The sequence below is a fragment of the Rhinopithecus bieti genome, unplaced genomic scaffold, assembly GCF_001698545.2.
Source record: "Rhinopithecus bieti isolate Rb0 unplaced genomic scaffold, ASM169854v2 scaffold_19200, whole genome shotgun sequence".
NCBI lineage: Eukaryota > Metazoa > Chordata > Mammalia > Primates > Cercopithecidae > Rhinopithecus > Rhinopithecus bieti.
In genome coordinates this window covers 187,561-204,737 of record NW_016809419.1, presented here as the reverse complement: position 1 = coordinate 204,737, position 17,177 = coordinate 187,561, and the positions used below count along the sequence as shown (strand labels likewise).

The 17,177-nt window shown below is 46.5% G+C and overlaps 2 protein-coding genes across 2 annotated transcripts in view; one reads left to right on the top strand and one right to left on the bottom strand.

Moving 5' to 3' along the window:
• The window catches only part of VPS52 (VPS52 subunit of GARP complex), a 22,194-nt gene extending 8,492 nt beyond the window's left edge, over nucleotides 1-13,702 (bottom strand). Inside the window, exons 1-17 of the mRNA XM_017889262.1 lie at nucleotides 13,330-13,702; nucleotides 12,258-12,342; nucleotides 12,058-12,110; nucleotides 11,803-11,878; nucleotides 11,549-11,616; nucleotides 11,070-11,245; nucleotides 10,566-10,716; nucleotides 10,175-10,275; nucleotides 9,932-10,064; nucleotides 9,749-9,806; nucleotides 9,255-9,388; nucleotides 8,625-8,780; nucleotides 6,816-6,934; nucleotides 6,408-6,531; nucleotides 6,042-6,137; nucleotides 5,806-5,913; nucleotides 5,516-5,581 (exon numbers count right to left, since the gene is read on the bottom strand). Of these exons, the coding sequence (XP_017744751.1) occupies nucleotides 5,516-5,581; nucleotides 5,806-5,913; nucleotides 6,042-6,137; nucleotides 6,408-6,531; nucleotides 6,816-6,934; nucleotides 8,625-8,780; nucleotides 9,255-9,388; nucleotides 9,749-9,806; nucleotides 9,932-10,064; nucleotides 10,175-10,275; nucleotides 10,566-10,716; nucleotides 11,070-11,245; nucleotides 11,549-11,616; nucleotides 11,803-11,878; nucleotides 12,058-12,110; nucleotides 12,258-12,342; nucleotides 13,330-13,419 (1,794 nt within the window). The 5' untranslated portion in view covers nucleotides 13,420-13,702. The remainder of the gene's footprint in view (nucleotides 1-5,515; nucleotides 5,582-5,805; nucleotides 5,914-6,041; nucleotides 6,138-6,407; nucleotides 6,532-6,815; nucleotides 6,935-8,624; nucleotides 8,781-9,254; nucleotides 9,389-9,748; nucleotides 9,807-9,931; nucleotides 10,065-10,174; nucleotides 10,276-10,565; nucleotides 10,717-11,069; nucleotides 11,246-11,548; nucleotides 11,617-11,802; nucleotides 11,879-12,057; nucleotides 12,111-12,257; nucleotides 12,343-13,329) is intronic.
• Nucleotides 13,703-13,774: 72 nt separating this feature from the next.
• The window catches only part of RPS18 (ribosomal protein S18), a 5,000-nt gene continuing 1,597 nt past the window's right edge, over nucleotides 13,775-17,177 (top strand). The window contains exons 1-2 of the mRNA XM_017889263.1: nucleotides 13,775-13,864; nucleotides 14,349-14,447. Of these exons, the coding sequence (XP_017744752.1) occupies nucleotides 13,862-13,864; nucleotides 14,349-14,447 (102 nt within the window). The 5' untranslated portion in view covers nucleotides 13,775-13,861. The remainder of the gene's footprint in view (nucleotides 13,865-14,348; nucleotides 14,448-17,177) is intronic.

Genomic DNA, 17,177 nt, shown 5'->3' with positions numbered 1-17,177 from the left:
GGTCTCGATCTCCTGACCTCGTGATCCGCCCGTCTCGGCCTCCCAAAGTGCTGGGATTACAGGCTTGAGCCACCGCGCCCGGCCTAAAATTTTAAATTTCTTTCATCAAAAAGCAACATTAAAAAAACAAAGGTTGGACGCGGTGGCTCATGCCTGTAATCCCAGCACTTTGGGAGGCTGAAGTGGATGGATCACCTGAGGTCAGGAATTCAAGACCGGCCTGGCCAACATGGCAAAACCCCATCTCTACTAAATATACAAAAATTAGCCGGGCATGGTAGCACGCACCTGTAATCCCAGCTACTCAGGAGGCTGAGACAGGATAACTGCTTGAAGCTGGGAGGCGGAGGTTGCAGTGAGCCAAGATCATGCCATTGCACTCCAGCCTGGGCAACAAGAGTGAAACTCTGTCTAAAAAAAAAAAGAGGTGCAAGGATCTGTTGAGCCCAAGTGACTGGGCAACACAGAAAGACCCTCATCTCACCAAAAAAAAAAAGGTAAAAAGATACATACTAAAAGATAATCTATAACCTATATATAATCAACAAGATTAGTATGTACATGATACAAAGAACTCTTATAAATCAAAAAATACCAGCAGACTTATTTTTTTCTTTATTTTTTGAGAGAGTCATGCTCTGTAACTGAGGCTGGAGTACAGTGGCATAATCTTGACTCACTGCAACCTTTACCTCCCAGGTTCACCGCCCTTGAGGAGCTGGGACTACAGGCATGTGCCACCATGCCTGGTTAATTTTTGTACATCTAGTAGAGACAGGGTTCTGCCATGTTGGCCAGGCTGGTCTTGAATTACTGGCCTCAACTGATCCATCCGCCTCAGCCTCCCAAAGTGCTGGGATTACAGGTGTGAGCCACCATGCCCAGCCACAACCCGATTTTTAAAAGGTCAAATGCTATGACAGCCATTCTACAGAAAAAAAAAAAAAAAAAATGGTATAGTTGTGGTGATGCTCCTCACACAGGGCACCAGCTGCGAGGAGTCTGTCCCTTGCAGACCTCTGACCCGACGACAGATGAATGAAGTACACTGACACAGATATTCTGCTTTGCCAGTCCAGCTGAGTGTGTCCAGGCTGCTTACAGACTCCCTGTAGAGTACTGTAAACAGCTGCGATGGCGGCCCTGACCAGCTAGTGAGACTGGCATTTATTCAGTAAAGATTAATTGACAAAGACTTAAGTCAACACCACTACAAGGTAACTGACACTGTGGACTTCCTGAGTAGAAAGCAGTTAAGCACCGGCGGTACATGAAAGGTTAGTCTTAAGACCACATGAGTAAACAAGCTATCTAGATAACTTCCCCACGTTCCTTTGTTATTACTCTAATTTATTTAACTAAAGGTAAAGATCAGGTCGCCTTCAACCATATCTATTACCGAAGTTATGCAAACTCTCAGGCCTTTGAAGAGGGTTTGTGGCTATCATAACTAACATTTTTCCCACCAGCCTGACTGAACCCCTACATATAGTTACTAAACATTTGAAATGATACTCAATGTTATTAGTAATCAGGGAATTACAAATAAAGACCCACTGAAATGCAGGTTGAGTATCCCTAATCCAATAATCTAAAATCCAAAATGCTCTAAAATTCGGAAGTTTTTGAGGATCAACATGATGCTCAAAGATTGCTCTTTGGAGCATCTCAGATTTCAGATTTTTCAGACTACAGATGCTAACCAGTAAAAATAATGAAAGTAATCCAAAATCCAAAAAAACTCAAAATCTGAAACATTTCTGATCCCAAGCATCTTTAGCAGCATCTCTGGTCTCTAAAAAAAAAAAAAAAAAAATGGCAAAGATCTGATAATACCACATGTTGGAGACAATGTGGCTCAGAGGGAATTCTTACATATTGCTGGTGAGAAGGAACTACTTAGGAAAACAATTTATCATTGTCTTATAAAGACTAATACTGCATATCTTATAAACAGCAAGACTACTGTCCTAGGTTTATACCCAAGAGAAACTTCTGATGAAGATAATCAGTATCTATGTGTGCTAAAAGACATGGTTATTCATAAAACAATGCTCACAGAAGCAAGAAACTGGAAACAATCCATTTATAGAATATGTTTAATCACACAAGTTATATAGGCAGTGAAAAAGAATGAGCTATAGCCATATGCAGTAACATGACAATATTAGAAAAATTATGCATGAAAAAAATCCTGTGATTCTGGGGATTTTTGTTTTGCTGTTTGAGACAGGGTCTTGCTCTGTTGCCAAGGATAGACTACAATGGCATGATCATAGCTTGCTGTAACCTCAAACTCCTGGATTTCAAGTGGTCCTCTCGCCTTTGTCTCCCACATAGCTAGAATTACAGGTGCGCACCACCATGTCTGGCTTTTTTTTTTTTTTTTTTTTTGCCTTGCTGTTTTCTTTTCTTGTCTCATCAGTGTTTATATCACTAAAAAATAAAACAACCCAGTGCAGTGGCTGTTTTGTTTTTTAATGATATAAACACCCATGAACACACCACACAATCCAAGAAGTAGCAGCTTGGCAAAAGCCACCATCAAACTATGAAATCCTCCTGAAACCATCCCTGTGCCTCTCATGCACAGGTACTCGTTGATCTAAACGTTGCATTTATTGTACTCCTGCTTTTTTCCCCCTTTTGTGTGTGTGTTCTTGCTTTTAAAAGTAGAGCTATATATATGCCAAAACAAAAATTCATTCCGTTTTCAGTGTCATTAAAAACAGAATCTGGGCCGGGTGCAGGGGCTCATGCCTGTAATCCCAGCACTTTGGGAGGCTAAGGTGGGTGAATCACCTGAGGTGAGGAGTTCACGACCAGCCTGGCCAACATGGTGAAACCCCATCTCTACTAAAAATACAAAAATTAGCTGGGCATGGTGGCACGCACCTGTAGTCCCAGCTACTCAGAGGCTGAGGCAGGAGAATCACTTAACCTGGGAGGCAGAGGTTGCAGTGAACCGAGATCGTATCGCTGCACTCCAGTGTGGGAGACAGAGAGAGACTCCATCTTTAAAAAAACAAACACACAAACAAAAAAACCAAAAGAATCATTAGATTTTTCACTTGAGGGCAGTAATTCAAGAACAGTCCAGGCAACATGGCATGACACTGTCTTTACAAAATTAAAAAATTAGCCCACACACACCTACAGTAAATTCATTTTTGATAAAAGTGCCAAGAACATACACTGGGGAAAAGATAGTCTCTTGGTCAGGCACGGTGGCTCATGCCTGTAATCCCAGCACTTGGAAGGCCAAGGTGGGAGGATCACTTGAAGTCGGGATTTCAAGACAAGCCTGGCCAACATGGTGAAACCCCACCTCTACTAAAAATACAAAAACTAGCCCAGCGTGGTGGCAGGCATCTGTGATCCCAACTATTCAGGAGGCCAAGGCAGGAGAACCACTTGAACCAAGGAGGCGGAGGTTGCAGTAAGCCAATACTGCGCCACTGCACTCCAGCCTAGGTGACAGAGCAAGACTCTGTCTGAGGAAAAAAAAAAAGAAAAGAGATAGTCTCTTCAATAAATGGTGCTGGGAAAACTGACTATCCATTACACAGAAGAATAAAACTATACCCCTATCTCTCGCCACATATGAAAACCAATTCAAATGGATTAAAAACTTAAATCTAAGGCCAAACTATGAAACTACTACAAGAAAACACTGGGGAAAATCTCCAAGACATTAGTCTGGGCAAAAATTTCTTGAGCCATACCCCACAAGCACAGGCAACCAAAGCAAGAATGGCCAAATGGGATCACATCAAATTAAAAAGCTTCTGCACAGCTGGGCACAGTGGCTCACACCTGTAATCCCAGCACTTCGGGAGATAGAGGTGGGCGGATCACCTGAGGTCAGGAGTTTGAGACCAGCCTGACCAACATGGTGAAACCCCATCCCTACTAAAAATACAAAATTAGCCAGGCATGGTGGCGCATGCCTGTAATCCCAGCTACTCGGGACGCTGAGGCAGGAAAATTGCTTGAACCTAGGAGGCGGAGGTTGCGGTGAGCCAAGATCGCACCATCGCACTCCAGCCTAGGCAACAAGAACTAAACTCCGTCTCCAAAAAAAAAAAAAAAAAAGCTTCTGCACACACAGTGAAAGAAACAACAAAGTGAAGAGACAACGAATATTTGCAAACTACCCATCTGCCAAGGGATTCATAACCAGCATATATAAGGGGCTCAAACAACACTATATGACAAAGTCTAATAATCCTATTAAAAAATGGGCAAAAGATTTGAATAGACATTTTTCAAAAGAAAACAAATGGCAAACAGGCATATATGAAAAGGGGCTCACCATCACTATCATCAGAGAAATGCAAATTAAAATTACAGTGAGATCTCATCTCACTCTAGTCAGAATGGCTTTTATCCGAAAGACAGGCAATAACAATGCCGGCAAGGATGTGGAGAAAAGGGAACCCTTATACACTGTTGGTGGGAATGTAAATTAGTACAAACACTTTGGAGAACAGTTTGAAGGTTGCTCAGAAAACTAAAAGTAGAGCTACCATATGATCCAGCAATCCCACTGCTGGGTGTATACCCAAAAGAAAGGAAATCAATACATTGAAGAGGTATCTGCACCCCATGTTTGTTGCAGTATTGTTCACAATAGCTAAGATTTGAAAGCAACCTAAGTGTCCATCAGCAGATGAATGGGTAAAGAAAATGTGGGACATGTACACAATGGAGCACTATTCAGCCATAATAAAGAATGAGACTCAATTATTTGCAACAATACGCATAGAATTGGAGATCATTATATTAATTGAAGTAAGCCAGGCACAGAAAGACAAATGTCATGTGTTCTCACTTATTTGTGGGATCTAAAAATCAAAACAATTGAACTCATGTACTCATGTACGAAGAGAGTAGAAGGATGGCTACCAGAGGCTGGGAAGGCTAGTGGAAGGCTGGGGAGGAGGTGGGGATGATTAATGGGTACAAACAAAAATAGGAAGAATGAATAAGACCTACTATTTGACAGCACAACAGGGTGACTATAGTCAATTATAACTTAATTGTACATTTTAAAATAACTTAGAGTGTAACTGGATTGTTTATAACACAAAGGATAAGTGCTTGAGGGGATGGATAAAGGAAAAAATAAAATTCATTCTAAAAATAGAAAATTAGCTAGGCATGGTGGCTCATGCCTGTGGTCCCAGCTACCCAGGGGCTAAGGTGGGAGGATCGCTTAAGCCCAGGCTGTCGAGGCTGCAGTGAGCCATGTTCATGCCACTGCACTCCAGCCTGGGTGACAGAGTGAGACACTGCCTCAAAAAAGAAAAAAAAAAAAAAAAAGCAAAACCAAAGACAAAATAAAATAAAGTAGACCAATAATGACAGGATGTTATGGATCAAGAGTTACAGTAATTCCGTGTACCTGAGGTCCATTATGCCACACCCTACACACACACACACATACACACAAACACACAGGAGCTGAAAACAGCACACAAAGCTGTCCCTTCCCTTTTCCCCACACCCCTACCTGTGTCCGAGCATTGAGCAGCTGCTGGAAGCTCTCAACCTCTTTGCTGTCATCTGCAGCCCGCTCCTAAAGGAAGACAAAAGGAAATGCCAAGTTTGGGGAAAGCAGTCCTTCACTTCAGGATGTCCCCTTCATTCCACACTTATTGTACTAAGCTGGACACTGTGCCAGACTCCAAGAGTAAAACGCTGAACAAGACAGGCATCATCTCTGTCCTCACAGACCTAACAGAGCAGTGGGGGAAACCAAATTTTCTGGGTAGGAAGACAAGGAGAAGGAGCACCTATTACCATCAGCACACCCAGCATCATGTCATAGTTGTTGATCAGAAACACAAGCTGCTCCTTCCTTGAGGAGAACTCGGCTGCCACTCGAAGGACAAAATTCTCCACCTCCACCTGAAAAGGCAGAGAGGAAGAGGTGACACCAGAAAGCAAGGCCATCAGGACCCCCTCTGGCTCCTCCTCAGCCTCTACCCACTGGCAGTAGCCCTGCTGCTGGTAAGTCTCTCCTGTCTGACCCTTACCTGCAGCTGTCCCAGCAATTGCATGGTCCGTTCATTGGGAATTGTCTGGTTGATGCTGACAAGAGCGGAGGAGAACTCTGCATAGCGGCGTGTGATCTAGGACAGAGTGGGAAGGAAAATCACACCCACCTCCTGGCCCAACCAACACCACCTCCCAACTCCCTTGGTCAACCCGCCGCCATGTGATGTGACTCTACCTCCAGTCCCTCCTACCCACAGTGCACCACTCACCATGAGTTTTACCACCCTCCCAGAATGCCTGCTCATAGCGTGGCCCATGACACAACTGTGACCTTGGCCAACCCCCACAATGATGCTTAGAGCCCTGCCTTTCAAGAACCCTTTGTTACCCTTGCCCTCCCTCACATAGTGGGGCCGAGTATCCAACCCCCCTAGGCGCTGGGGGTCAGTGCTTCGGACGCTCTGGACATTCATCTCCAGGATCAGCTCAAACCGTGGCCATAGCAAGGCAAGCACCTGTTCCCAGTACCTGTGGGCTTAATCAGAATCTGAGGTCAGCCGGCAAGGAATGTTGGAGAGGGATGGGAAGGAGTGGGGCACCATTCAGTTTAATGGTCAACAGTTAGTTGTGGGGATGGGGGGGCAGTGGTTGGAGAAAGGTGAGTCAAAAAGCAGCAGTACTGCCTCTGAAGCAAATCAATGGGAATAAAGGTTGATGATACCAGGTCAGTAGAAGTCTAAGGTTAGGGCAGAGTCATGCAAGACCAAGAGAGTTCGTGGCCTGTTGGGCATCAAGGACCAGAATTCAGTGACCTGTCCAGAGCAGGAACATCCCTCTTTGCTGCAATATTACGGAACCGGAGAACAATGTGGATACAAAGAAAAACAGCAATGGCATCGTAGCAGTCAGCTAGATAGGACTCCAGGTGTTTCTGTGTGATTTGGGAACAAGCAGAGGATTAAAAGAGAATGTCAGTTTGTTTTCCTCAATGACTATGAACAAACGCATGTGTTTCTTTGGGGATGATGCACTGGATAGGACAGAAGGGAGAGATGTAAAATGCAACTGCTCCCTGCTTTCCTGTCCACTGCCACACAGGTGGTTCTACTGCCTTGCCCACCAGGATCTATGTTTTGGGCTTTTTTTGTTGTTGTTTTTTTGAGATGGAGTTTCGCTCTTGTCGCCCTCATCACCCAAGCTGGAATGCAGTGGCGCAATCGCGGCTCACTGCAACCTCCGCCTGCCTCCCAGGTTCAAGCGATTCTCCTGCCGTAGCCTCCTGAGTAGCTGGAATTACAGGCGCCTGCCACCACGCCCGACTAATTTTTGTATTTTTAGTAAAGAAGGGGTTTCACCATGTTGGCCAAGCTGGTCTCGAACTCCTGACCTCAGGTGATTCGCCCACCTCAGCCTCCTAAAGTGCTGGGATTACAGGTGTAAGCCATTGCGCCCGGCGCTTTTGACTTTAGAGACAGGTTCTTGCTTTGTCACCTAGGCTAGATTGCAATGGTACAATCACAGTTCACTGCAGCCTCAAACATCTGGGCTCAAGTCATGTTCCCACCTCAGCCTGCCAAGTAGCTGGGACCATGGGTGTGTACCACCATGCCTGGCTTATTTTTAAATTTTTTGTCAAGACAAGGTCTTGCCATGTTGCCCAGGCTGGTCTTGAACTCCTGGCCTCAAGCAATCTTCCTGCCTTGGTCTCCCAAAGTCCTGGGATTACAGGTGTAAACCACTGCACCTGGTCGCAGCAGGATCTATGATCACAAGCCTATCACAGCAGAGTTCCAGGCTGAGCTTGGGTCAGGGGTTTGGAGGACCCTCAGTTTTCACGTGCTATTGCCTGATTGTGGGGCAGCAGTAGGGGGAGTCTCAGGGACCCTACACTCTGAGGATTTCATGGGAAGTAACACTGTGACAAGTCTAAGTAACAAGGCTTAGACATTTTTTTTTTGAGACAGAGTCTCGCTCTGTCACCCAGGCTGGAGTGCAGTGGCGCAGTCTTGGCTCACTGCAACCTCCTCCTCCTAGGTTCAAGCAATTCTCCTGCCTCGGCCTCCTGAGTAGCTAGGATTACAGGCTGCGCACGCCTGACTAATTTTTGTATTTTTAGTGGAGATGGGGTTTCACCATGTCCGTCAGGCTGGTCTCGAACTCACAGATCCTCCCGCCTCAGCCTCCCAAAGTGCTGGGATTACAGGCGTGAGCCACTGCGCCCAGCTTTTATTTTCTTTTTTTTTTTTTTTTTCTTTAGAGACAGGTCTCACTCTGGAGTGCATGGCTCACTGCAGCCTTGACCTCCTGGGCTCAAGCAATCTTTCCACCTCAGCATCTCAAGTAGCTAGGACCACAGGCATACATCAACACACAGCCAGCTAATTTTTTATTTTTTATAGACAGGCCAGGCTGGTCTCAAACTCCTGAGCTCAGGCAATCCTACTGCCTCAGACTCCCAAAATGCTGGGATTATGGGTGTGTGCTACCGTGCCCAGCCAAGGCTTAGACATTTTAGAATGAGGTGATCCTGATTTCAGTTCTACCAGAGTCATGACCCCACTATGCTGCTGATGAAGACTAGGGACAAACGTGTTGAATAGTACAGGAAATAGGAATCTTACCAGGGTCATGCTGAGTGTACGGCCCATGACAGCATGGAACAGGTCGTGTGCAGCCGGGCCAGACACAACAAAAAATTCACAGATGAAAAGGTATTCGCGGCAGGAATTGTCTAGGAGGGCGTAGTGCTGGCTGCGGAAGAGGGCCTCAAATGGATACTGGGAGAGGAGAAGTAAAGAAGAAACACAGAAGGGATGGACCCCAACACTGACTTCCCATGGATATGGCTGCAAAATCAGTAAACCTGGGTAATAAGAGCTGGGCAGACCCTTGGCATCCATCTAGGTCCAGGCTGTCAAAGAGCAAGCTGAATGGGCACTGAAAAGGTAGGGGAACATAGGGGTACAAAAAGGGCCTACACCCACCTGCTGTTGCTACTCCTGCATCCACCTCAACACCTGCCTCTGACCGCCATTCCCCTCATCCAGTCTCTCCCCTCTGCATGCCCTTAAGTGAATGGTTCCCAGCTCTTTTCACACCAGAGCAGGCCGGAGTGATTGGAGAGGGCCACTCCCAAGTCTAAGGGGATTGAGACAGGGCCTGCAGGTTGGGAAGCTCTGCCCTGAGGTCTGGCCTTTCCTCCCCCCATGCTCAGAGTCTCTTTCATGACTGAAGCTTGTTCCTCCTCATACCCTCTGCTCTCCGCGCTGGGCTGTGTGAGGCACCAGGATGGGGGCCTCGAGTTCAGTGGGGGAGATGACAGAGCCGCGGGTTCCTAGTGTGAAAATGGTGTTCCTGCTGCGGAGTGATGGCTTTGAGAAGAATCGTAAGATGGGTCAGAGTCAGGGAAAACAATGAGACCATAACTGGGCCCAAAGACTCACTATCTGCGGGGACCCCAGACAGCGAGACATGGCCTCGTCAGCCCTCTTTCCCAGTACTAGGGCCCCACGTGATGACATCTGTGAATGGACTTCAGGGTGTCTCCCCACCTCCTGCAATCATATGCAAAACTATGTGTCAAAATGATCTGTGCATCTTTCTTGGGAGGGAGGCTATAGCTTTCATCACATTCTAAAAGATTTCAGTACCATAGGAAAAGGTAAGGAGCAGTGCCTTGGTGGCTGCAGCCGAAAGTCCTCCCACTCTCAAGACCTGGCATGAGGGTTCCCCAGGACTAGGATATCTTTCTTCGCTGTATCTTCCACGCCCATTAGATCATCTTTCTCAGCAACTTCCTCATACTAAGAAAACGGAAAAGAGAACTGATAACCGTCTCTTCCAACAACACAATAAAATATTCCTTGCCCAGGGATGTCCCCTCCTCCCAGTCCACGTGCCCAGGAATGCCTCTCCCTCCTGACCTTACCTGCACCTTCATAAGCCGCCCCAGGTAAGAGCGGTAGTAAGACAGGTAGATCTTGCTCAGCGTCTCCACGTATTCATCCCTGATTTCCTTTGCTGTTGCTCGTTCATTGCCCAGCAGAAACTGATAGAAGAACCTAGGAGGTCAGGAACATGTCAGTCTACCTGTCTCCCAGGACACCAGATGCCCACACTAGGCTGCTCAAAAGCTCAAAGGCCATCCCGTGCACTTCCTTGGGGTTGTGACCTGTACTTCAGCAGGGCCGTCTGGGGGATCTGATAGTTGGTCATTGGTTTCCTGAAGGAATAAATCTTCTGGAGGATAAACTCACGGATCTTCATCACTGCCTAGATGTGGGGAACCAAGCACAGGGCATGAAGCTGCAACCTTTTTGCTGTATGAGAGGAACTGGGGGAAGCAACAAATGGTAAACATAGGTTGAAAAGTGGTGAATATCTCTTTGGTATTTCTCAAGATTTTCAGGGAAACCCAGAGAGGCAAGAATTGGGCTGCCCAGAAAAGGCAGGGTGAAGTTCTTGGAGACAGGCTACAGTGAGCTCTGCCAAGGAAATCCATAGTGAAGATCTTGGGAGGGCTGCTTCTAGTAGCCTCCAGGGTATCCATCCCTACTTCCCACCTTGACCCGGAGCCGATCGAGCACGCCTCTGACATCCGCGCAGGCTGCTGTGCCTCTAGCTTCCTGCTCTCTGACTGCAGCTGCCTTGGCATCCAGCTCCTGTAGCTGCTCCAAGAACCTGGGCTCTGTCACTGGAGCCTCCAGAATTGCCCTGGGTAGCAGGGCGGGGTGGGATAAGTTACAAGGGAAACCCAGACATCCCTAAACCAGACCCAGACCACACTCCTTACCTCCAGCCCCTATCATCTGTACCACCCTGCATTGTACCATATAGTCAGGACACATGTACAAAGTTTTCTATTCCTGGACCTTCCCACTATACACCTGATCTTACATCATTCTTAATCTTTGATGCCTAATGCATGCCTAAAGAAATGGTGGTTAACCTGGCTACTAATTTCTAAAAAGCACTTAATCTGGAGCCAGTAGACCCATATGGTAAATAGGGTAGGTCAGCCCATTCACCTGCTATGGACATTATGACCCTTCAAACCGGTAACTCACGTGACCAGAGCAGAAGGCACGACCAGACCATCAACAAGCTCCCCAAGTTTCCCCCGAACTGCCTGGCGATTTCGAAGTCGAATGTTCATGGCTCCTGACTGTTCCTGCAGTGTCCGGATCTCAGAGCTGATGGAGCTGAGGTCACTCTGAAAAGCTCCCAACATCTGCTCCATTCGCTGTAGGGAAGGTAGAAGATGTTGCTGGAGTGCTATAGGGTTTGTAGGAGATAAGTGGGCCACCAAAGCCTCTCTGTGAAGTCCTCAGTATTCATCAGTCCATGAAGGTGGCAGAGGATGAGATACCCCAGATTACCAGGAAATAACATTAAATATGGCAGCAATAACAAAAAAGGCTCCTGAAGTCATCTTGAAAATGACCCTAACTTGTCCCCATCTTAAGGCTGATGACCTAAAAATGGCACCAGAGTCCATGATCTGGTTCAGAGCAGCTATTAGGAGTCACAGTTCAGGATTACTAACCTCCAGGACAGCATCACAGGCTGTGATCTGGTTGTGCAGAGATGCTATATTCTCACTCTCTTGAATATCTGACCCACAAAAAGTCAAGGGGCCTCATGGTGAAAATAGGAGATCCTCAGATTTGTAGTACCTCTCCAATTGCTCTCTGAAGTGACAGAAACCTCAGAGATGTTGACCCCAGCTGGGATATCTGTACTACACACCACAAAATCCCCACATCAATAGCACCGCCCCATCCCTCTGCTGGAGGATACAATCCCGAATGGATTTCTGTTCAATCTGCTGTAGCTCCAGTTCAACTTGTTTTGAATAGTGACGGAGATCTACACCCTGGGAGGACATAAAGATGACAGGTCAGAAAAAAGTCTCAGTAAAGGGACACTGTAACAGAATCAGTGAAGGACCAAAGGGTCAGATACCAGGCTGATACAACAAAAGCAAGAGACTGTTGCTTTTCCTTTTGGGGGAGAGTAGATAGAAGGGCAGATTAGTATAGGGGAAATCCTCACCGTTTTAAGAGCTTCCTTTACTAACTCATCCTCCAGATTTGCCTGAATGTGAACTGGAAATAGAAGTTTATCATAAGGGTTCAGCTCCACAGCTCCCTCTCCCCACATTGAGTATCTGCACACCAATCCCTACCTTATTCCTTCCAGCTCCCATGCCTCTCAGATTACAGGTACTGCACCCACTCCATGCCATCACTTACCATCCACTTCATCCAGGATGAACTCATCAGAAGTGATATCCAACTCCCCAAGTTGCAGTGATTCCTGGAGCCCAGCACCACCCGCCTGAAAAGGAATAAGTTAATGGGAGTAGGATACGGGGAAAGACAGAAAGAAAAAATATAATTGGATATCCCCAGTCCTTCAAGTGAGAAGGAGGTGCTTTTACTGGGAGCCACAGGTACTGCTTTGAAAAATTCTAAGAGTCTCACATTGTACCCACTCTCCTATTTTGTGGTGATGGGTAAGGAATAAGACAAGGAGACGATCCAATGAGACAGTGGAGGTAGCCCAGCATGGTGGCGGGCTCCTTGTAGTCCCAACTACTTAGAAGCTGAGACGGGAAGACTGTCTGAAGAGATCAGGAGTTCAAGGTCAACCTGGGTAACACAGGGAGACCCGTCTCAAGAAAAAAAAAAAAAAAGTAAAAGACAAGACAGTGGAAATGACCTAATGAGGAAAGCTAGGAATTGCAGAGGATAGAGCTGAACTTGCAGTTAAATTTAGGACCCTCAGGCTCCTGCCATCTTGGATGTTCTATCACACCTCTGGGGAACCCCAGGCTTTCTAGAAATGTCAAAATACATAGTGTTTACCTGCATGCGAGGTGCAATCTTAAACATACTCATTCATCTGATCCTAACGACGATGTATACAGTGGGTTCTATCTTCCTCACTTTATAGGTGTGAGAAATGATGGCACAGAAAAGCTGGTTAACTTGCCCAAGGGAACACAGCGTGTAAGTGGCAGAGATGGAATTAGAACCAGGGCAGTCTGGCTCCAGAGTCCATGTTCTTAACCTTTACACTATATTACTTCTTGACTCTACCCCAAAATGTGGAGCGAAGTTGAAATTGTGCCCCAGAATATGAGTTTCAGCCACCAGGGTCCCGCTCAGGGTCGGGTCTGATCACAGGGAAGGGTACGGGGAGTCAAACAGGTAATATCACGGGTAGCAGCCAAGTTCCCACCCTTGTGCCTAAACCCAGCTCAGGTCTTTCTGAAGCTAGGAGCACCGGGACTACGGAGGAGAAACAGTTCCGCGCTCTCACCAGCGGGCCCTCTTCCTCTTCCATGTCTGACGTCCCAGCCCGCAACACCAGTTCGCGGGCGGCAGCCGCCATAGTCGCAGCGGCGGCCATTCCCCGCAGCCTCACTTCCGGCAACTGTCAGGCCGGCAAGTCCGTTCCCCGGAGTGGAGCTACAAGTCCCAAAGGGTCTTCCTCAGCGCGAAATCGTTCCCAGATATTTGAGTTAAATTGTTTGACTCCAGCTGTTCCCTTTCAGTTCTAACCACTTCACCCAACTCTAAACGGAAATGTGGAAGTCTGAAGCACAAACTAGCCCGGAACCTTCGCTGTTCTCATACCTATGAAGTTTACGAACTGTAAAGAAAGGCGCACCGGAAGTTGTGGTACCCAAGCCATACTCTCCTAAATCCAGCCAGGTCAGGCTGAAACAGTTTCCGGAAGCACTTCTCCTAGATCGCTCCGCCTCTTCCTCCTGAAAGCTATATAATGATACCGCGTCACTTCCGCTCTCTCTTCCACAGGAGGCTTACACGCCGCCGCTTGTGCTGCCGCCATGGTAAGCCTGGAATCCGTGCCGTGATCCAGCGACATCGCAACTCGGGCAAGGAAAGCCGGCTGTTGGGGTTCTGGAAACGCCCTGTCCTGAGGGCCCGAGACTTTCCGTATGAAGCCTTGGATCGCGCCCTTGGAAAGGGACACCAAAGATTTCCAGTTTCGGAGAGCGGGCCCGAGGAAGGGTCACTGCCCTGGCTCACGGAAGCTGCCTAAGGCTTGGGCGTGTATGGGGAACTCTGGCTTCCGCCACGCACTTTTGGGAATGGGCAGGAGACCTGCCTCCTCTCTCCAAAGGTTGCATCATGTGCCTACTCTGCAGGACTGAGGAGTTTGCTGTGTGATGTGAAAACCTTAGGGGTGGGGATCGGGTGTCTTTGCCACTTGTGTGACAGGCTTAACCGTTTTGTATGAAGTTCGTTTGCCTTACAACCTTACTGTTTGATAGTTTACTGTGTCTAATTTCTACCCCGTACTTTTTAAACCAGTCTCTAGTGATCCCTGAAAAGTTCCAGCATATTTTGCGAGTACTCAACACCAACATCGATGGGCGGCGGAAAATAGCCTTTGCCATCACTGCCATTAAGGTAAGTAAAGTAGGGTAAGGAATAGGGAATGTAAATGAGAATTGGGTTGTGAAGACATAAGCAAAAATGAAGCAAGGTTGGGGAGACTTGAGTCTCATCCAGATCACCTTGACTGCTGGATTAAGAAAAGAAAGTGGTTTAGGAAGAGACTAACCTTTTTAGCACTTACCACATTTACCACAGAAAATAAGTGATTAAAGCCGAGAGAGTGGTCTAAGGTCGAGCCAAAACATTTCCACCCGGGGAAGTGGGGAGTAGGTATGGTTGCTCACCCGAATTCGCTAAGGTTTTCCTGAACCGTGAGATCCTTCTGGATTCGGTTTCTTTACCCACCCCGCCATCATAACAGCAACGCTTCCTGTGAAATTTATATTCCCTGAGAATTGGAGGATTACTGGGCATCTTGAGGGATGAGTAGAAATGCCAACAGATAAAAAGTGTGAAGAAACTTGTAGATGGAGGGTGGAAGAAGTATGAGCAGGACATTTACTCATATGTCACTCCTGTCGAAGTGTGAAGGAGTACATCTCTCTCTTTGGCTTTTAAGAATCGAATCAGTAAATGCAAGAATAATTAATTTCACTTGGGTATTTCTCTCCACAAACCTAATAAACTCCTGGCTTTCTAGATAGACACGTTATTTTTTTTTTTTTTTTTAAGTCGGAATTTGTAGTTAGTTGTGGAAATAGCCTACCAGTATGTGTCCACTTCATGGGTGCAGGGCTAGTCCTGTCTTACAGTTCTTGGCTTCTGTTGCATGGTAGATACTTAGGCGACATTAGCGAGTGGATAGTAGTAGGGATACTGTTGGCTGGTTTAAGGGATGTGTAGAGGAAAATTCCTTCTGTTGGGTGCTCTGTGAAACTAATAAGGCAGGCAGTGTGAAATACTGTACTTAGATACTTGTTGTGAGGCTTAAGTAGAGGTGCACCATTCAGAAGTGTAATAGAGAAGAATAACCTTCTTGGATGAAGGTTATTCTAACTAAAATCAGAAATCTAACTAAAATTAGAAATCTCATTTTATCTATCTCTCTTCCCACTCTCATTTTGAAGTAAATCTTCATTTGTAAACATAAATTTGAGGCTGAGTGCGGTGGCTCACTTTGGAGGCTGAAGTGGGTGAATCCCCTGAGGTCAGGAATTCAAGACCAGCCTGGCCAACATGGTGAAACCTCGTCATTTAATTAATAAATTTGAAAGACCCTGCTCTTTTCTGAATAAACCTAATAATTTGACCCTTGGTCACGTTTGTTTATTTATTCTGAGACCCAGGCTGGAGTGCAGTGGTGTGATCTCATCTCACTGCAACTTCAGCCTCCCAAGTAGCTGAGATTACAGACACACGCCCAGCTAATTTTTGTATTTTTAGAAGAGATGGGGTTTCACCATGTTGGTCAGGCTGGTCTTCAACTTCTGACCTCAGGTGATCCACCCACCTTAGCCTCCCAAAGTGCTGGGATTACAGGCTTGAGCCACTGCACCCAGCCACATTTATTTTTTGAGACGCTGTCGCCCAGGCTGGAGTGGCGGAATCACCGTTCACTGCAGCCTTGACCTGCAGGGCTCAAGTCAATCCTCCTGCCTCAACTTCCCAAGTAGTTGGGGCTATAAGTGTGCACCACCACCACCACGTCTGGCTAATCTGGATCTTGCTGTATTGTCCAAGCTGGTCTGGAACTCCTGGGCTCAGTGACCCTCCAGCCTCAGCCTCCCAGCTCATGCTCATTACAGGCATGAGCCACTGTGAAGCCAACCCTTGATCTCTCTGTCTTGCAGAGAGGAACTGCCATTTGTTTTAGTTTCCTGGGGCCTACTATAACAAGTTCATATAAACTAAGAAAATTACAGCACTGGAGGCACTTAAGAACCTTGCCTCTTCCTATCTTCTGGTGGTTATCAGTAATCCTTAGTGTTCCTTGGCTTGTAACTGCATTACTTCAATCTGTTGCTGTCATCTCATGGTCCTCTTCATGTCTCTCTCATGATTTGTCCTTGGATCTAGAGCCCACCCTAATCAAAGATAACTTCATTTTACCTAATTATTTCTGTGAAGATCTTATTTCCAAATAGGGCCACATTCTGAGGTTCTAGATGGACAAAATGAGGGGCAGGGCTTACTATTCAGTTCATCCTTCACTCTCCAAATCACTTTGGTTCATGAGTTTAGATGGCATGGGTGCTAGTGCTGGTGTTGATATGATGCTACCAATGTAAGCATTAGGTTTTTTTTATAATCACTTGGGCGGTCAGTTCTGGGCACTGACAAAATTCAGTTTGTGATCTTGGAATACTTTGATTATAGGGATACAGGGATTTGCCTTAGAGATTCCGAGGAACTGACAGCCCAAGTACCTTAATCAGAGCCTGTAACTCGTAAGACTCTGGTTTACTGCATCAACTTGGAGAGGCAGGCCCCTTGTTCTCCTAAATGCAAGAATCAGAAGGCACTTAGTGACAAATACATAATGCTGAGCAATGAGGAGAAAACCCTGCTTTCAAAGGGTTGTCTATAATAAATTCTGTGTTCATGATTCAGTCGTGCCCCTGAACAAAGTAAACTTTTTTTTTTTTTTTTTTTTTTGAGACGGGGTTTCTCTCGCCCAGGTTTGAGTGTGGTGGTGTGATCTCGGCTTGCTGTGACCTCCGCCTCACAGGTTCAAGCAATTCTGCCACAGCCTCCCAAGTAGCTGGGATTACAGGCACCCGCCACCATGCTCGGCTCATTTTT